A 21207-nucleotide genomic window follows, 5' to 3' on the forward strand; every position below is an offset into this window, starting at 1 on the left:
ATTTCAGAATATTTCTATATAGTACTAGAAATCTAATTTTCATTTCTGAGTTTTCCTTCAAATTATTTCAAATTTCTTCAAAGAAATTATAGCAAAGTTCACCAACAAGGATCTACTTACTGTATAGCATAGAAAACTATACTCAATATTTTATAATAACTAAAAGGGAAAATAATTTGAAAAGGAATATATACTTGTATATGTATATATAACTGAATCTCTGTTCTGTACACTGGAAGCTAACATAATGCTGTAAATCAACTATACTTGAATTTTAAAAAGTTATAGCAAAGTTCACCAGAAAAAATGATTAAAATAGCTCATATATGTATATAACTCCCTAGTTCACGATGAATTCTCACATTCATTCTCTTATTTAACTCTTGAATTTTGAATCAAGGAGTAACAACTGAGTAAAATAGCCTGTTTCACTGTATAATTCTGATTTATCAATACACTGTAATATCTCCCAGGTGGCGCTAGAGGTAAAGAACTTGCCTGCCAACATGTGATGTAAGAGATGAGGGTTCCATCTCTAACATCTCTGGTCAGGAAGATCCCCTGGTGAAGGGAAGGGCAAGCCACTCCAGTATTCTTGCCTGGAAAATCCCACGGACAGAAGAACCTGGCGGGCTACAGTCCATGTGGTTGCAGGGTCAGATGTGACTGAAGTGACTTTGCACTAACATACTCTAATACTTCTTATAAAAAATATGCTCATCTTCTTAAAATAGATACCTTTCACACCAGTTTTCATTCCACTCAAACCTTGTTGTGTTACAGGACGATCAGCAACTTTGATTTGAGAAGACAGAACTCCTCCTGTCCCTATGGGACCACCACGAGAGCCTGGTCTTGCTGTTCCAGGTGGCATCTAAATGACAAGATCCAGTTCAATAAAATAGAGAAACAGCGTGCCTCTAATACTAACACTATAAAAAGAATGTTAAAAATAAAACTTAGATTCTATATAATATGCAAAATTTTCCTTACATTTTTAAATGTTTGAAATAGTAAATAAAATTAATATGTAAAATTAATGGTAATTAAGTTATATTTTTCTTTAAAATGTGAAAATCTATGTGTTAAACATTTATACTACTCCCAAACTGTAAAGGAGCAAAATGTCCACATATTTGTCCTTATTTAACAACAGGACTAATGGTGAAGCTGAAGCTCCAATATTTTGGTCATCTGATGCAAAAGACCAACTAACTGAAAAGTCCCTGATGCTGGGTAAGAGTGAGGGCAGAAGAAGAGGACATCAGAAGATGAGTGGGCTGGATGGCATCACCAATGCAATGGACATGAACCTGGGCAAACTTTGGGAGATGGTGAGTGACACGGAGGCCTGGCATGCCGCAGTCCATGACGTCCAAAGAGTCGGACATGGCCGGGCAATTGAACAACAATAACAACCAGAGAAAACAGTTATAATTTCAGTGTTGTAAGATAATGTCTGGAGGATTATATCAAAAAATAGTAACAATGTTTATCACTATATAATGATATTATAGTTCATTTTTATTTTATGTTTTATATAATTTCATATTTTCAACATCACAGTAAGTATATATATTACCATTAAAATAAAATTCAAAAATCTTCATTTTGAAAAAAAAGGTACAATTATATCACAAGAGAGCCATGTAAGTATTAAAGAGCTTTCATTATTCAGCAAGAATTCATATTATTACTCTACATGATTCTCTACTTCGGGTCTACAAAATTCAACATATTCTTATTCACCCTGAGGAAAGGTTAAAATACTCCTTTCCTGTCAGTTCATATGGTATGTACAGACATGGGAAGGTATAAAGAACAACCTGAAACTGTTCAAAAATATCCTTATTTTATTTATCTTCCTTTCTCTCTTTTCTTTTTTCCTACTCTCTGCCAAATAGTAAAGTAGTAAATTTAAACATGTAGTAGAAATTTTAGATTGAAGTTAGATACAATTGTTCTGATTGATTTTGATTATTTTTAATTGTTAGCTGGTAGCTTCAAATTCTACCAGCTAAATAGTTCTCAAGTGACTCTGAGAAGTACTTGGTAATTAATTTGAATATGGGGGCCAGAAATGGTAACATATTCTAGAGAACATGTTGTAAACATGAATACTGTCAAGTACAAATTCAAATGAAATGAATTCAGGGTTACCTTGAGTGATCTCTGGAAAAGAACACTAAATCTCTCCTTGGGTAAACCTTCTGAATAATTTCCTCTTTGGCTCTATGCAAGCATAAAGACAGCTACTCAAATAACTATATTACTTTTTTAAAAAAACTTACCAGGTGAAAGTACAGAAAAGCATAAATTAAAACTAAACAAATTAAAAAAGAATGGGGTAAATATTAATGTAGTCATACAGAAATATATTTACAATACATTTACAATACATGAAAGAAAGGGCTTCCAAAGCGGTATTAGTGGTAAAGAATCTGCTTGCCAATGCAAAAAACACAAGAGACATGGGTTCAATCCTTGGGTCGGGAAGATCCCCTGGAGAAGGAAATGGCAACCCACTCCAGTATTCTTGCCTGAGAAATCTCATGGACAGAGGAGCCTGATGCACTACAGTCCATGGGGCTGCAAACGAGTCAGACATGACTAAGGCGACTGAGCACAAACACCCATTGAAAGAAAAGGATGAAATAAATAAGAATGTGTACTTTTTGGAAAATGCTAAAATCATACAATTATATATGGATGTGTGTTACTGTTTGTAAATTGATAGGAAAAAAATCTTAAAAGAATATACATCACACCCTAGACAATGGTTATATCTGGGGCATGTGCCTGCTAAGTCCTTTCAGTCATGTCTGACTCTTTTCGAAGCTATGGACTGTAGCTCACCAGGCTCCTCTGTCCACGAGATAGGAGGAGGGAACTTTGACACTTTTCCTTTGTATGGTTTACAAGCATTATTATTTTAATAACTGCAAAAATTAGTGAAAGCACCTGGCAAACAGTAGGTGGCCAATAAATTTAGATTCCTTTTATAAATATTTAACTAACAAGCATAAATTTTTACTAGAATAATGGAAAAAGATACCCTAGCTCCGTACCATATATATGGAGAGTTGAGGAAAATTATTTCAGTGTAAGTTGATGATAATATTGATAATATTAGCTAAAACTCTAGAAAAATCTTGAAACTTTAAGAAAATCTAGCTTTAAGAAAATTATTCCGCCCCAAAATTGCTGCTCTTCTTATGAATTAAACACAGGACCCAGTACTATCTCTAGCTTGCAATTAGTCTATTGTCCGAGCTTGAGTAACTCACATGCACCTTACGAAGTAGGCAAAACCATCTGTTGTGAGCATCAGAGAAATAATTATGAATATTTTGGTGTATTCATTTATCTCTATGCACATATAAACATATATATCTTTATGTTAAACTGACACCACACTGCTTTTTACACTTAATACTGTACTATAAAGACACACTAGGGCTTCCCAGGTGGCTCGATGGTCAAGAATAGATCCCCTGGAGAAGGAAATGCCAACCCACTCCAGTATTCTTGCCTGGAAAATCCCATGGACAGAGGAGCCTGGCGGGCTACAGTCCAGTCCATAGGGTCGCAAAGAGTCAGACACGACTGAGTACGCATGTGCACACACTCACATAAATATTTCCTGAAATATTTTTTGAAAATAACTTTTAAAGAGTACTTAATAGCCTCTTACACAAATATAATTTATTTAAGATTTACCTGTTGCAGGGTCATTTAGGCTGTTTTCACTATTTTAATTATAATGAAAACGTCATAAATATCCTTACAGGGTAGTCAGCTTAGAATGATCAGTTTATAAAGTTTACCAATTTTTTCTAATGTGATGTGTTTCTCTTATTGATTCACTGATTTATGACACCATCTTACATTAAGCTCTTAACATTTCTAGCATTTGTTTTTAGGCTACTGTGACAACCAAAACATTGTTTTACCTATTATTTATAATAAATTTTTATATCAGACTATTATGCTTTCTGTATTCTTACCTTTGTACTATTCTAGGTGAATGTTAGAATAGTTTCATAATGATATTCCTTTCCCCAACCCAAAAGAAATCTCAAGGAATTTTGATGGGACATATGATTTATAGCCTTAATACAGAAAGAGCTTTTACAAATGAGTAAATTTTCCGTTTTCATTTTTATACATCCTATGTATGACACACATCTGTAAATACTTTTTTTTTCAGTTTCTATAAATTCAAATATACAAATATAAAAATAAGTTGCCTTTTCAGTATTTGATGTTTCCTGTCATTTTTACAAAGTTTATACAATATACTTGCCTATATTTTCCTCTAATACATTTATGATTTCATTTTTTTAATATAAAATTTTGAACATATCTAGGATTCTGTGTGAGGGAGGGATTTGGTTTATTAAAACAAATGGTTTACCAATTAATTATTCAGCACTACTGACTACTCCATGCTTTCTTACTAATTTGAAATGCAACCTTCATCACTAATTAAATTCTTACATGCCTAATTCCATTTCTGGTCTATTCCATTTCATGTGGTTTGGGCACGAATACGCTATGCCCCCTAAATTGTTGTAACTTTAAAATAAATTTCAATATTAGTATGAGTACGCATCGTCTCTTAACAGTAGTCTTTTAAACCTTCTCCCACATTTATACAGTTGTGTCTGACTCTTTACAACCCCATGGACTATACAGTCTATGGAATTCTTCAGGCCAGAATACTGGAGTGGGTAGTCTTTCCCTTCTCCAGGGGATCATCCCAACCCAGGGGTAGAACCCAGGTCTCCCGCATTGCAGGGGGATTCTTTACCAGCTGATCCATCAGGGAATCCCCAGAATACTGGAGGGGGTAGCCTATCCCTTCTCTAGTGGATCTTCCCAACCCAGGAATCGAACTGGGGTCTTCTGCATTGCAGGCAGATTCTTTACCAACTGAGCTATCAGGGAAGCTCTTTATACTTCTAGATGTTAAAAAACAAAAAAACAAAAAACATATAATAGTATGCTTATAGCATAAAAAAAAAACAAAGAAGAATCTCTATTTATTATAGACAGGCTTTTCAAATTCTACCAGGATATACACATAATAGTTCAACAATTTGTTTTAAACTTACACCAGTTGCCACTCGAATATTTCCTGATGGGGGTCGTATTCCAGAAGGAGGCCTTCCTGTCAATCCAATCCCACCTCGAGAAATAGGGCGAACTGCTGATTGTTTGTGATTACTGGCCATTATTTGCTCACTTTAACCACTGCTTGGAAACAAGAATAGTTTAATTCTCCTTTGATACCTCCCCTACAGCAAGACAGGAGTGAACCACATACCCTTTCAAACCTTTAATCCACTGTGACTTTTCTTTCAAACTGCCATTGTAGGTACCACTATGTACAAGGTTAAGCCTGCTTTTAATTTTGCTCAGATTTGACATAATTGTTCCATTTAGAACCATGGAATCATATATTATAACATGCCCTCCTCATTTCCCTACTATCTTATCAAAATGCAAGTCCCTCTACTTACCTTTCTCTCCTGGGCTCTCATTCATACTCCAGTTAAGTTTTCTCTCTCCTTGCAAAACCAGTATCTTTCTTCTCTGTGCTTTCTGGTCTACAGTAAATTCCCTTATATTCTCAACCCTGTTATAAATACTTCCTTGTACTCGTCAACTTAACAGGATCCTGTCTTCTTCTGAAAATTCTTTTGGTAGTGAAGGCTGTCTTAGCTTCTTGTCCAAGGCAAAGAAGGAATACACAGCACTCTCCTTGCTCCACAATGTAACTGGCAAACATTATTCTTCAAAGTTTAAAAAAAGTAATAAACAACAGGATTCTCTTCCGTTGAGGACCAAATAATGCAACGACATTGCCTTGGATTTTTCCTGGTTGCTTTTATATAGGAACTACCTAATCTCTCCCCCGTATTTACTAAAGTCTTGTGTATCTTGTTCAGTCTCTCCATTCTAGTACCACCAACAACCTGGATGATTTCCATATGGATACTGGATTCAATATGTAACATTCTAGCTTCACAGTTCCAGGACCCAAATCTCAGCAACCATTTCAATTCTAATTCATGGCTATGGCCAGAGCTAGAGCTTATCATCATCTGGAATTGCTTCATCTCAAATATCTTAATTAAATACTTTATTCTCTGGCCTTAATTTCCTCTCCTTCTACCTTTTTCTCACCTTTATTCTCACTACACCTCCCCTTAAACTATTTCCTTTATTCATTCTCTCCTAGTTTATCAGCCCCCTCCTGTACTCAGCAGAATAAAGTATCATTTAAAATTTTGACTATTTAAAATAGCATTTTAAAATTATGGTCATAATCTATTAGTCGCTTATAAAAACAACTTAGAGGGTTATGACCAATATGGGTTAAATATGAAATAAAACAGAAAATATTAGAGGTTTCACTGTACATAGGAAGGGTACTGTTTTATTAAATTTTTGTTTCAGTTATATTTGTGTAAATTTATACATATGTGTATACAGGTCTATAATGTAAGATATATATCCTATTATGGGTAATGTTCAAAAGAGTTTTAAAGATACTGAACTAGGGAGAGAATATGGAGAAAAAGAGTACCCAAGACTCTAGTCTGAGGAATGTAAATATATACAGGTTGCACAGAAGAGGGAAAACTTAAGAGACTGAAAACAAAGATTCAGAAAATTAACAGAAAAGCCAGGAGTGTGTGTCAGAGATGCCAAGAGAAGGCAGGAATGGTCAGCCATGACATTTTCTTCTGGGAATTCAAGTAAGATGGAACACTGAAATGTCCATTGAAAGCCCCATGGAAGAAGCCATTAGCGACCATGATGGTCATTTTCAAGGATTCCTTTCCTTCTCAACATTAAATTACTGTCTCATGAGCACCACCAACTAATTTGCATCTTTGAGCACTTCTTCAATGCATTTGACAAATCAGAAACTATTCTCTACATTCAACCTGGACTGCTGAACGCCGTTGATGGAAATCTCACAACTGTATACACTGGAGAACTACAAAGTCATAGTCACCAAATTTAGATGGATCCTTATATCTCTGAAATTATTTTATTTATCCTTGATAAGCCAATCTGTCCTTGATGATTCCAATTCTTAACAACTTTTCTACTCCTGCCTCTCTCAGCAGATGACTCAACTTCATAATTAAGAAAATTAAGATGTAAAATCCATCATATTTGGAGCAAATCAACTTACCTATATCAATGCTGCCTTCCAATCTCAATAGTCATGACTTCTCTCATTCAAGATCATTCTGTATTCTGATTTATCCTCTTAATCCCACACCTCTAGGACATTAGCTTCCCTCTCCTTGCCAGACTCCTTCTCCCCAACCCCTGCCCCAAGCTCCTTCGGAGCATTATCCAGCTCCTGAGAAGGGGACGACGGAAGAAGAGATGGTTGGATGGCATCACCGACTCGATGGACATGAGTTTGAGCAAGCTCCAGGAGTTAGTGATGGACAGGGAAACCTAGCGTGCTGCAGTCCATGGGATCGCAACAAGTTGGACATGACTGAGCAACTGAACTGACTACGTCTTTAAACTTTATCCTTTCTTTGAGTCTGGTGTCATGTTCCATTCTTCCCTAACCCTAAAAACTAATTTCTTGATCCTGAAACCACCTTTAATTCTGTCCTATATATTCTTTTTCTACACAGGCAAACTCTAAAAAATTGCAACCATCTCCATGATACTCCCCTCTTCTGTTTCTCCTCTTTCAGTCTCCTTCATCTTATTCTACCTCCCCTTATTGTAGCATTTCTCAAGATATGAACCTATTTCTCTTTTTCCTCTCTACCCTCTCATTGATTCACCTCATCTACACTCAGGGTTTGAGCAATTAATAAACTGATGACTCACAATACTGAATCTACAGTCCTGACTTCTCACACTCCCTCTGAGGTGTTTATATCCAAATAAAATACCCGGCTCCTAATTATTATCACAATCATTATCCTCCCCAAACCAACCATTTTAATATATCTGAAGAAGCGGACAGTTGCTAAGTCCCTTCTGCTATGACCAACAGACAGACTGCTATTATTACTTCGAGTAAAACTCAGCCCACAGTTAATTTTCTGAAGCGCTCGGGTCGTTCCCTCTGGTCCCCTGGCAGGTCTGCTTAGGGGACTGTGTGAGAAGATCTCTTCTCATGTTCTGCTGGATTAGAAATGGGCCTTCCTTAGCCCGGCGTCGGGCTGGAGGAGAACTCCTAAGAGCCGAGTTTATTTTGTTTGAATGGCATCAGCATCGCCCAGGCTAAGATAACCAGTAAGGGAGGCAAGGAGAAAGTTGGGACCGGGGATTTCTCATCTCAGCCGGCGCTGAGGGGTGCGAAAGGCGCGATGCCGCACCACCCAGGGGCACTCGAACTTCTAGCGAGCCCTCCACCACCGCGTAGGCCACAGGTCGGGACCGCGAACCCGCTCCCTAACTGGAAAGGCAGCGCTCACCTGCGGGCAGCTTTCCTAGGCCCTCAAAGCCAAATCCCTGGTAGCTGCGAGCCTTTTCGTCTCCCGGCAACAGGGGGCGGGGTGCCTCCATCGGATAGGCCAATCCTCGGCCTCAGCTCAGTAAAGCGAGAGTGAAATGTTCTCGCGATATTTGACAACTAACTTTCGTTTCCTCGGTACCTCAGAGCTTTTCTGGAAGACAGGAAGCGGCCTTTTGACTAGGAATGAATATTTTATTTCGAAACTTTGGTTTTCTTTATAATCAGAGTAATCTCTCTTATTGTGTACCTGACGTGAACTCACTCTAGCGAGTTTTATTATATCGCTGTGTAACGTCACTTGTACTACGTCAAACTTTTTAATGAAAATTATTTCAAGTTATTCCGTGGTAGGCAGCATTCGTGGTGCAGTTTTTACTTCTAATTAGCGGTAGTTTCCCCCTGGAGAAGGAAATGGCAGCCCACTCCAGTAGTATTGCCTGCAAAATCCCATGGACGGAGGAGCCTGGTAGGCTACAGTCCATGGGGTCGCAAAGAGTCGGACACGACTGAGCGACTCCGCTATCCACTATCCTTTTCGTTAGACTAAAGGAACACAACACGTAAGATACAGCATTAAGTCTTGATGCGATTCTGGTAGCGTATGTTCTCACTTCATTGAAGGCTTTATACCTTTATACCTTTAGGCGTGAAATCACGCCTTTCAGAGTGATTCTGTGAGGAGAAACGAATTTAAAGCGAATTGGCTTAAAATAATTATTTTAATATCACTTTTTTAATTAAGAAAAATGAGAACTACCTCGTCTCAAATCCTACTTCCCTAATAAAAGTAACTTTAAGTTTGTTTGTTTTTTTCGTTTTCCTATAGTCAGCTTAAATGTGATGGGAGCTCTAATTATAATATATATATAATATATATATATAGAACTTTTAACATTTTCACATTGTTTCCATCTTTCATACATTCTTTATGTCCAGATTTACTGTTGTATGTCTGCCTTCAAGTAGGTTAAAATCAGTGCGATACAAAATGAAATAATGTCCTGTGACTGAGTTCTCAGTTTGTAAAACATTTTCGTGTAATTACTCCACTTGAGATCAACATATTTGTAGTGGTCATTTGTTGTATTTAGGGTCATTGTAGTGAAGGGAAGTAGAATTTGCCATCCCAAAGTATGCCACATTGGTAAAAGGCTTATTTTGAATGGAAGGCAATTGAAAAGATGTAGATACAAGAAAAGCTCTCCATTCCGCTATTTGCTTAAAAGCAGAACATAAATTTTCAAAGTCGCCCCTCCTTGCCTCTTAAACAGGAAGGACAAAAGGTAATCATTGGAGACCTTTATCAGCCTGGAGACTGCACCAGAGGAATCTACACAAAAAAATTAACTAATCAGCCTTTACTGTTAGTTTACCATCTAATTGCCTTCCCATAATGCTGCCTCTAAAGACTTAGTCCTTTTATCACTTGTGTAGAAACTTATTGTTCCTTTGTTAAGATGCTGTATAAGCCCGAACTCTAGTCACCGAGCTATTCATCTCTGAATTTCTCTTTGTATATATAATACATATAATAACAACAACAATAAAAAACAACCGTTTTTCTCTTCTTAATCTTTTACTACAGAGCCCCAGCAGAAACGCTAGAAAGGAAAACCTTCAACTTGTAACGTCCAACTATTTCATGTGGTCTCATAGAGAAGCTACTGACATGCCTTTTCCGTCGGTGTTTTCAGACATAAGGGAGACCCAACATTTGCCATTTTTATAGAGTTGTGACAGTTTGAGAGAAAATCTTAAAAAACAAAACTTTCTCTAAAGTACCAAGAACCCGGTTTAGTATTCACAGAAATTAAGGCAAGTGATTGTTTCCAATTTAGTCCCAAGCTCTCTCGTCTTAGATTAAAAAAAAAAAAAATCTCAGGAGACTACGGAGAGTTTGGAGAAATCGGAGTAAGACTGCTCCCAAGACAATACGCGAAGCAAACTAAATTAGCCAGGCGGACCAAGTTTTTCAACTCGAATCAGCCGGCGGACCAAGATTTTAAATACCCGGATTTGGCGCTCCTGTGACTCACGCCCCGCTGAAGCGTGGCATTGTGGGATTTGTAGTTCGGCCCACACCTGGTATCAAAATAAAAAGCTCAGCCAGGGCTCGGAGAGGACTCGAGCTCGGAAAGGAACCAGATTCGGGCGCCCAGACGGAGAGGCCGGCTGTGGTATCTCTTCCTCCGCTGGCGGTCCAAGCGACCGTCGTCTCCGCGTCGGCCTCAGCAGGCAGGACGCACACACTCTGCGTCATGGCGGGCTGAGGCCAATGATGAATTCCGGTGTGCACGTCAGGGTTGCTGTGTCACTCGGCCCGCTCGGCGCGCCCCTTCCCTGCCGCCCTTCCGCACCGGCCCTTGGGCTCTTCCGGGCCCGGCGTTCCTCACCTGCAGGAGCTCTCCAGTCTCCCACCCGGCCTCGCCGACTGACCGATCTCGCGCGGTGCCCCGGCCCCGGGCGCCGGACCCACCAGGGCCATGGCGAGCGGCGCCTGCAGGTACCGGCTGAGCTGTTCGCTCTCGGGCCACGAGCTGGACGTGCGGGGCCTGGTATGCTGCCTCTATCCACCGGGGGCTTTTGTGTCCGTGTCCCGAGATCGCACCACCCGCCTCTGGGTCCCAGACAGGTGAGCGCCCCGAGTCCCGTTACCCCCGAGTTGTGCTGCAAGCTTCCTGCGGAGACCGGGAAGAGAGTGCCCCTTCTCTGCCCTCTTCCCTCTCTTCCTGACCTTCCCTACGATCCGCTCTGTAGTCTTCCCTCAAATTTGAGAACTAAGGTTCTCAAAAATTGCATTGCAGGACGTTGCCTTGGCTCGTCTCCTCGTTATCCAACTCAGTTGCTTAGTCCGAGTTAGGTGATGGACTTGAGTAGAGGGAGGAAACTCCTCAATTGTTTTATGGATGTGGGGAGAGGGTGTTTTCTTGAGAGAAAGCCCATTGCCTTCAAAAGATTTCCAGAGAGATTAGTCAAGTTCAAGGGTTTAGCCCTGATATAGGTGGTTGCAACAGGAAATGCTTCAACAGTAGGTGAACCGTGAACTTCCAGATGTTCAAGCTGGATTTAGAAAAGGCAGAGGAACCAGAGATCGAATGGCCAACATTCGCTGGGTCATCGAAAAAGCAAGAGAGTTCCAGAAAAACATCTACTTCTGCTTTATTGACTATGCCAAAGCCTTTGACTGTGTGGATCACAATAAACTGTGGGAAATTCTGAAAGAGATGGGAATACCAGATCTGCCTCCTGAGAAATCTGTATGCAGGTCAAGAAGCAACAGTTAGAACTGGACATGGAACAACAGACTGGTTCCCAGTTGGGCTGTATTTTGTCACTCTGCTTATTTATATGCAGAGTACATCATGCGAAATGCCAGGCTGGATGAAGCACAAGATTGGAATCAAGATTGCCAGGAGAAGCATCAATAACCTCTGATATGCAGGTGACACCACACTTATGGCAGAAAACGAAGAAGAACTGAAGAGCCTCTTGATGAACGTGAAAGAGGAAAGTGAAAAAGTAGGCTTAAAACTCAATATTCAGAAAACTAAGATCATGGCATCTGGTCCCATCACTTCATGGCAAATAGATGGGTAAACAATGGAAACAGTGAGAGACTTTATTTTGGGGGGCTCCAAGATCACTGCAGATGGTGACTGCAGACATAAAATTAAAAGACGCTTACTCCTTGGGAGAAAAGTTATGACCAACCTAGACAGCATATTAAAAAGCAGATACATTACTTTGCCAACAAAGCTTCGTCTAGTCAAAGCTGTGGTTTTTTCCAGTAGTCTTGTATGCATGTGAGAGTTGGACTATAAAGAGAGCTGAGCACTGAAAAATGGATGCTTTTGAGCTGTGGTGTTGGAGAAGATTCTTGTGAGTCCCTTGGACTGCAAGGAGATCCAAGCAGTCCATCCTGAAAGAAATCAGTCCTGAATATTCATTGGAAGGACTGATGTTGAAGCTGAAACTCCAATACTTTGGCCACCTTATGGGAAGAACTGACTCATTTGAAAAGACCCTGATGCTGGGAAAGATTGAAGGCAGGAGGAGAAGGGGATGGACAGAGAGTGAGATGGTTGGATGGCATCACCGACTCAATGGACATGAGTTTGAGTAGGCTTCAAGAGTTGGTGATGGACAGGGAAGCCTGGCGTGCTGTAGTTCATGGGTCGAAAAGAGTCGGATACGACTGAGTGAACTGAACAGGAAATTTTTAGGACCTAGGAGGCAGATTTCTTTTCAGAAAGGGAACAATTGAGGTGAGTTAGTTTATGTAGTCGGAGAAGGCAATGGCACCCCACTCCAGTACTCTTGCCTGGAAAATCCCATGGATGGAGGAGCCTGGTAGGCTACAGTCCATGGGGTCGCTAAGAGTTGGACACGACTGAGCGACTTCACTTTCACTTTTCCCTTTCATGCATTGGAGAAGGAAATGGCAACCCACTCCAGTATTCTTGCCTGGAGAATCCTAGGGACGGCGGAGCCTGGTGAGCTGCCGTCTGTGGGGTCACACAGAGTCGGACACGACTGAAGCGACTTAGCAGCAGCAGCAGCAGCAGTTTATGTAGTAATTCTCGCATCAGAGATTTCACTCAGTGAAACCATACATTTTCATCCATAAATTCAGATGATCACTATTGAGAGCCTCCTATTTGTGATCCTGAAGAAGAATAAAAAGACAGACAAGTTTCCTATGTTTATGGATCTTACCTACAGTCTGGGAGAGAAGATGGATGAAGAAAACAACCAAATAAATAATTGCACTTTGGCATGTGTACTGTGAAGAAAACAAATATAGAATTGAGTGGAGAGATATGCTAAAGAAGGAGACCTCTCTGAGAAAGGTGTTTTGGGTTTTTATTTCTTCTTAAAAGGCACTGAGCTGGAGGTACTCAAGGGAATGAGGAATGGAAGAGAGTCAATTGGAAGAGTACTGTAGGCAGTAGGAAGAGCAAACACAGCTGTGGACTGAATAGGAGAAAAGTCCCTGTGTGCAGGAGGGAATGAGCTGTGAATTGCAGACAGATCTTAGAGGCTGGCAGAAGCCAGGACGTGCCCAGAAGAGGGCTGAGGAAAGGAGTTAGTAGGTGGAAGCCCCCAAAGAGTTTCAGCAGGGAACGGCATGATTTGATTCACCTGTGGAGAAGTTTCTGCTAGCTTCATGTGGAGAATGAATTGCAAAGGGATGAATGTGGAAAGAGATATGTTTAGAGGCTTTTGCAGTCGTGCAGCCAAGAAAAATGAGGGATTTATAGACCAAACTCCTATATTAACTGGATCAGGTCTTCTCTAACTCTTCAAGATTTATGATATTCCAAACCACTTGGTAACACTGATACGTAACTTCTTGTGTATTTGAGTACAAATTACTGACTAAACTGCATTTAACGTTGAATTCAGTAGAAGCACATGCCCAGTAGGTTATGAATGGTGCAGTAAGGAGTCATTAAAGAATCCTTGTTGTAATAGTTGAAATCTGTTGAATAGCTGAATCCTTAAACTTTCACGTGTTTTATAGGACTGTGCTAGATTGCCAAGAGCCTAAATCACTGGATCACAAGAATATGAGGAACTTTGAGCTGAATTGAGCTTCTCTTTAATAACTAGTTCTTCACACTCAATTCATGTTGTCTTTTGGTTTTGTTTTTTAGAATTCATGTGGTTTTCAACTAACACTGATTGAGAGCCTGCACTGTATTTCCAGGCTCAATAGTGGGATTGGTGTGATAAGGTGGTTTTCCTCTCAGTTCCAAGTGCTATAGTAGAGCATCTCATAGTCACCCTTTAGGCAGCCCAACTAGTGGCTCAGCCATACCTTTGGTGTCATGAAAAGTGTCCTCAAGGCTGACATCCTGACAATTTCTATTTATTTCATGGTATGTTAATGAAATTAGTGAAGTACAGTAAAATGTTTGGAGCCAACGAGTACACGTTTTCATTTTCTCATGTCCGTTGTTGATAGGGTTCTGGATCAGGGTGGATAATGTAGGGATGGACTGGTAATGAAGGGGAAATTTAGTTTCAAGGAGGCAAAATAGTTCTATTCTCGTGTGTGCTAAATCAGATACCTCATCTTTCACAAGTACCCTCTGAAAACCCAGAAAGCCTCCAGGCCTTCTGAAGGTGCTTCAGGCGGGAGACTTCAGTTTTTGGTTGTACATTGACCTGAAACAGTCAACATGCCGTTATTGCAGATGGCTCCAAGCCTCTAGAAGCCCACCTCACAGTAAACTGGATTTCCCGTCTGTCACCAGTGATTGCTTTGCCTTTTGAAAACTACCTGTGTTTGAAAGACTCCAACTTCAGATTCAGCCTCATTCATTAAATCTTCCCTGACCATGCCAAAGCTGGAGTAACTTCTCCCTCATATTTACTAGTACTTGGGTCCTTAGTCAAGTGGAGTTTATTGAGAGATTAGAGCCATTACGTTCTACCCTCCAACCCACTACTCCCTTTTCTTGGAGGCAAAATTTTCATCTCTTTTAATGGCTTTTAATTTTTCTTCCATATTTGTGTATAAAGTGCTATACTGCTATTTCTTTAAACATTTTTTAGTGTTTTAGTGTTTTCTGTTAGTTCTTATCAGGGAATATGAAAATATAGCTCTCTTTTCTGCTTTCTACCAATCCTCCTCAAATAGGCATCCTTTCTATACCCTGACCCTTATAGTTTAATTTAGACTAAATCAGTATTTTGTGACTGTACAGAGTCTGTCTACACCTGAGGTGTGGAATAAACTATGGTAGCTTTTCCTCAACAATTTTATGATTTCCTGGTAGTTAATAATTATCTTGTTTTTTGTTTTTGTTTAATTTTCTATGAGTGTATCACTAATTCAACTTTATATTGTTTACTAATCATCTAAATCTCCTTTCAAGACCTCTAGACACATTGAATATTTTACAGTTTCACTTTCTGTCCTGGTCTTCTGCCTCTGGTGCACAGCTAGTCCTGGGATCTTCCTTCACTGTCCTCTTAAGAAGCCATTTTTGGACCTCTTTTGTTGGATTTATTCTATCAATTATCCTTAAACTTTCTTGGTTTTCTTCCTTGACACCTTATTAGAATACATCCTCCAGGAGCTTCCTGAAATACAGTGCAGTGATAGTGTATTAAGACCTACATTTGGAAAATGATTTTAGCCTGCCTAGCTACTTGAGTAATAATTTAAAAGTTTGTAGCACTGTAATTTCCAAATAATTTTTCTTCAGAATTTTGAAGCCATTATTCCGTTGTATTCATTGTGTTACAGTAAGTCTGAAGTCATTGTGATTCTTGACCTATTATTTTTTTCTCTCTGGAAGGCAGTCTACATTCATTCATTTTTCAGGTTCATTAAATGTGGCTTCTTTGAATGTGAAAACTCATATCCATAAGTTCTGGAACGTTTTCTTAAATTCTTTGGTTTTATTGTCTCCATTTTCTCTGTCTTCTTTTGTGGAGCTTTTTATTCATATATTAAACTTGTTTCTAAATTGCTTTTTTATTTCTCTCTGTATATCTCTTTTTCTCTCTCTCTCTACTATACTTTCTCAGAAGTTGCCTTGACTTTTGTGAAATTATGTTTTTGTTTCATGGTTACAATATCTTATATCTCTAAGGATGCTAATGCTGATTTTTTTTTTTTTCAATTTTCTCCCTAAGTGGTCTGTTTCCTCTAAGTTGGTTATTTCCCCTCCCTGTTTGTTTTGGTCACTGTATTACCCCAAATGTCTAGTAATTCTTTTTCTGTGCTTAGTATTAGGATGTGTGTGTGTTCAGTTATGTCTGACTCTGTGGCCCTATGGATCAGAGCCCTCCAGGCTCTTCTGTATTCTCCAGGGAAGAATACTGGAATGCGTTGCCATTTCCTCTTCTAGGGGGTCTTCCTGACCCAGGTCTCCTGCATCACAGGTGGATTTTTTTACCCACGCACCACCCATACCCTAACGCTCAACTGTGCCTTGTGTCACTGCCCTCTCCTTCCAGCCAAAGACTTTTCTGAAGAAAAAACTTCAGACTTTTGCTGGGTACAAGGGGCAGTTTTGTTTTTTGTTTTGTTTTCTTGATGCTGTATGCATTTTTTTTCCCCCACTGATTCAAGAAGTACTTAGTGATTACCATGTAGAACACTGCAAACTTAGGAAGACGAAAAGAAAAACCAAGTCTGGATTCTGCCATTAAGAGCGTCACAGAACACTACTCACAAACATCGATACTAGAGAGTGCTAAGGGACATGTTTAGGTAGATTTAGTACTTCATATAATATAGATTTTTAAATCTTATCTTTTACATTTCTTTGGACTTACTGATAAAATGGTTTCTGAAACCACATTTTAAAAAAACCCCACCAAAATAGACAAGTTAAAAATAGCTCCTACTACATGTGTATTCCTATGGCCAATTCATGTTGATGTATGGCAGAAACCATCAGAATATCATCATAAGGTAATTATCCTCTGATTTAAAATTAAAAAGATTTGGAGAAAAAAAAAATAGCTACTACCAAATACCTTCCTTTGAAGATTTTTTGAAATGATTCCACTTCTGACTCTGAAGACTTTCAACTAGCTTTCCAAATTCTAGTTCCTACCTTTTTTTGTCCCCATTTCCTAGAGGTACATAGTGCTGCTCATTCTTGAGCCTTTTGGGGGTTCATTGGTAAATTGGGCCTCTTACTTTCCCTGTTCCTGCTTAGAACTCATTTTATTCAAGTATCCTAAGGCTGTTAACTACATTTCTGTCAGTTTTCAGTATTCAGTGTTACAGTTGTTCCTTTTTTTCCTTATTCTCTCTGACCTTGTGGGTTTAATGCCTTTCTTAAAATATACATAGATAGAAATAAAATATGCATTATACAAAACAATATGTATTGTTGTAATGGTGTTTGGAAAAGGAGTGAATATAGACGAGTATGTATGCAATATTTATCTAGGACTCTTCCTGGGTGGCTCAGAGAGTAAAGTGTCTGCCTGCAATGCGGGAGGCCTGGGTTCGATCCCTGGGTCAGGAAGATCCCCTGGAGAAGGAAATGGCAGCCCACTCCGGTACTCCTGCCTGGAAAATCCCATGGACGGAGAAGCCTGGTAGGCTACAGTCCATGGGGTTGCAAAGAGTCGGACACGACTGAGCGACTTCACTTTCTTTCTTTTCTTTCTTCCCTCTTTCTGTACACTTGTGTTATCTCCTTTAGCTGGACCACAAACTCCTTGATTTAGCTTGAGTCAGAAATATAATTCTTTAATTCCCCACAGCGCTAATTTATTGCCTTCTGCGTGGTGTGTGTATATATATATGTATATATATATATATGTATATATATATATATATCTGTTGTTTGTCTTGTTATGTAAGGCAGTGATGCCAAGTGAACGATATGTATAACAATTTGGTAATTATTCTAATCCCCAGGCAGTTATTAATATCCTGTGTCCCTAGAGCAGTCATTTGTATGTCCCTGTATTAGTCCCTTTAGTTCACATATTGAGTATGATTGATAGTCTAGCTACTTACATACACACACTATACTAATGGATACTAAGTTAATGTTTCATAGTGTGAAAAGTCCTCAGTGGTTTTAGGCTTATAGATAGTAGATTCCATTATGCCAATTGCATGCATGTTTCACTTCACTAGAGATTTCTTAGGGTAACAACGGCTGATAAGTAGAAATAAAGTAAGGGGACCAATGTATATCTTATTAACTATCGTGTCTTTCCAGTCCTAACAGGGGCTTTACAGAAATGCACTGTATGAGTGGCCACTCCAATTTTGTCTCTTGTGTATGCATCATACCTTCAAGTGACGTGTACCCTCATGGACTAATTGCCACTGGAGGAAATGACCACAATATTTGCATTTTTTCACTTGAGAGTCCAGCACCACTTTATGTACTAAAGGGTCACAAAAACACTGGTGAGTGTAACACTTTGGTATTTTTGTTTGAATAAGTGTCATCCTTTTGAAGATAAAATTTTTATATCTGCTTTCCCTAGTTTTTATTATTATTACTATTATTTTTACCTATCGTTGTGGCTTGATACAGAAAACCTTTTGAATCATCATTGCTCTATAAATTCTGTTATAGACTTACTATCATCAGTAAGGGCTGACATACCTATGTATGTAAAAAGCAAAGATTTCATTTATAAAAGGAAGAGATTATAGTTTTATATACTTAGTAATTTTGGTTTTTCAACTATCTTGTGCAAGGAATTCATTTACTCAGGAAAACTGAGAGCACTTGCTTTATCTTTGGGCTGTTATTTCTGTATTTATGCAGCAAATCAGGTCCAGAAGGAATGTATGTAGGGGCTCTGGTATCATTATTTGAGAGTATTTAATACTTTTGAATAATGTTTTCTGTGATTTGTATATATTTCTGATTCTGTTATATTCCAGGACTTGTGTTTGCTTAACAGCTCTTTATTATAAAATGATAGAGTTAATCAATGCAGTATGTGTACTTTTTGTTGTTGTTGTTGTTTCTGGAATAGTTTAGGATATCTGTAAGCAAATAGTATGGCCTGTAAGCATTCTAAACTTGATTCCTTTAAAGAGTTTGCAAAATGCTTTGTGTGTAGGTATGGGAAATCTTCAATACAGAGTGATACAGATTTTTTTGAAACTTTTTAAAGGAAATCTTCAAATGTATATGAAAGTAGAGACAACGTATTTTAAGAGAAATACTGTAATGATCTCTTCCACGCATGTATTTGCATAGCTTTAAGGATTATCAACACATGGCCTATCTTGTTTCATCTTCTGCCCCTTCACAACATTATTTTAAAGGAAATTTCCAATATACTATTTCATTTGTAAATAGTTCAATATGTAGCACTATAATAGGATTTGGCAAACTTTGTACAGGGCAAGATAGTAAATATTTTAGGATTTGCAGACCATGAAGTCACTTTCATAACTGCTCACCTCTGCTGTTGAGTGGAGAAGCAGCCGTTGACAGTAAATAAATGAGTGAACACGTCTGTGTTTCAGTAAACCTTTATTTATGGACACTGAAATATGAATGTCATATAATTTTCATGTTAAGAAGTGCCTTTTTTTTCCTCTCACCCACTTAAAAATATAAAAACTATTCTTAGTTTGTGCACCATACAAAAACAGGTAGCCCACAGGCCATAGCTTGCTGACTCCTCAGAAAAAAATAATTTACTCTAATTCTGCCTAGCATTTTTTGTTAAGAACCTTCCACACCAACTGTTTGGTTACCCTGTGGCACACTTACACAGAAAAGACAGGGTAAATGCTCACCTTCTGTCCTCCCCCACCTCTTTTGATGGGTTCAGAATGAGTTGATTCCCTAACATCTTGTTTTCTTTTTTGATTCTCAAACTGTCCCAGTTGAAAGCTTCTTTAAACAATTGGTTCCTATGGCTTCTTCTTTTTTTTTTTAATTTATTTTTTTTATTGAAGGATAATTGTTTTATAGAATTTGTTGTTTTCTGTCAAACCTCAGCATGAATCAGCCATAGGTATACTTATATCCCCTCCCTTCTGAACCTCCCTCCCATCTCCGTTCCCATCCCACCCCACCCCTCTAGGTTGATACAGAGTCCATGCTTGAGTTTCCTGAGCCATACAGCAAATTCCTGTTGGCTATCTATTTTACATATGGTAATGTAAGTTTCCATGTTACTCTTTCCATACATCTCACCCTCTCCTCCCCTCTCCCCATGTCCATAAGTCTATTCTCTGTTTCTCCATTGCTGCCCTGTAAATAAATTCTTCAGTACCATTCTTCTAGATTCCATATATGTGCGTTAGATACAATATTTATCTTTCTCTTTCTGACTCACTTGACTCAGTATAATAGGTTCTAGGTTCATCCACTGCATCAGAACTGACTCAAATGCATTCCTTTTTTACAGCTGAGTAATATTCCATTGTGTATATGTACCACAACTTCTTTATCCATTCATCTGTCAATGGACATCTAAGTTGCTTAAATGTTCTATCTATTGTAAATAGTGCTACAGTGAACAATGGGATACATGTGTCTTTTTCAATTTTGGTTTCCTCAGGGTATATGCCTAGGAGTGGGATTGCTGGGTCGTATGGTGGTTTTATTCCTAGTTTTTTAAGAAATCTCCATACCATCTTCCATAGTGGCTGTATCAATTTACATTCCTACCAACAATGCAAGAATGTTCCCTTTTCTCCACACCCCTGTGGCTTCTTGGTAAGCCCTTACTTTTTGGTACTATAGAATGTTCTAGACCTGAAGTCAACAATTTTGCCAAGAACCTTATGTTTTTCTTTTAGTGGGAAATAGTATTTAGAAACTTCAATTTGAGTTGTGGTCCTCACCAGGATTTTTTTTTTTTAATTAATTTTGTTTTGTAATTATGTAAAACATATAGTTTACAAAGAAAAATGTATTTAACAAGGTGAGTTCAGAGAAGTCTGTATTGCTTTCTCACACCATCCTTTTCTTATAAGTAATTTTTTGTATTACTCTATTTTCACGTGAAATTTTAACTTATTTTTTAATTGGAGGAAAATTGCTTTACAGTATTGTGTCTATTTCTGCTGTACAGTGGTGTGAATCAGTCATAATTTTATATATATATATATCCCCTCCCTGTAAGGGACCAGTTTTTTTATTATTAATAGCTCTATTCTTTCTGAAAAAAAAAATAGCAAATATGTATGTATATCTATATTGCCCCTTTCTTAGATAGAAGGTAAC

The 21207-nt window shown here is 38.6% G+C and overlaps 2 protein-coding genes across 7 annotated transcripts in view; one reads left to right on the top strand and one right to left on the bottom strand.

Moving 5' to 3' along the window:
• Positions 1 to 10736, bottom strand: part of IFT74 (intraflagellar transport 74) — a 104044-nt gene extending 93308 nt beyond the window's left edge. The window contains exons 1-3 of one of the 3 annotated variants that reach the window (XM_081498021.1): positions 10523 to 10736; positions 5118 to 5256; positions 739 to 874 (exon numbers count right to left, since the gene is read on the bottom strand). In XM_081498021.1, the coding sequence (XP_081354147.1) occupies positions 739 to 874; positions 5118 to 5237 (256 nt within the window). In that variant the 5' untranslated portion in view covers positions 5238 to 5256; positions 10523 to 10736. Of the gene's footprint in view, positions 1 to 699; positions 875 to 5117; positions 5257 to 8471; positions 8543 to 10522 lie in introns of those variants that run through there. The other 2 variants (XM_081498015.1, XM_081498006.1) reach the window with 2 other exon arrangements.
• Positions 10737 to 10811: 75 nt separating this feature from the next.
• Positions 10812 to 21207, top strand: part of PLAA (phospholipase A2 activating protein) — a 37857-nt gene continuing 27461 nt past the window's right edge. For 2 of the 4 annotated variants that reach the window (XM_081497980.1, XM_081497985.1), the window contains exons 1-2: positions 10812 to 11144; positions 18220 to 18413. In XM_081497980.1, the coding sequence (XP_081354106.1) occupies positions 10996 to 11144; positions 18220 to 18413 (343 nt within the window). In that variant the 5' untranslated portion in view covers positions 10812 to 10995. Of the gene's footprint in view, positions 11145 to 17524; positions 17585 to 18219; positions 18414 to 21207 lie in introns of those variants that run through there. The other 2 variants (XM_081497989.1, XM_081497997.1) reach the window with 2 other exon arrangements.

The sequence above is a fragment of the Giraffa tippelskirchi genome, chromosome 1 (genome assembly GCF_054371585.1).
Source record: "Giraffa tippelskirchi isolate mGirTip1 chromosome 1, T2T-mGirTip1v1.2.pri, whole genome shotgun sequence".
NCBI classification, from domain to species: domain Eukaryota; kingdom Metazoa; phylum Chordata; class Mammalia; order Artiodactyla; family Giraffidae; genus Giraffa; species Giraffa tippelskirchi.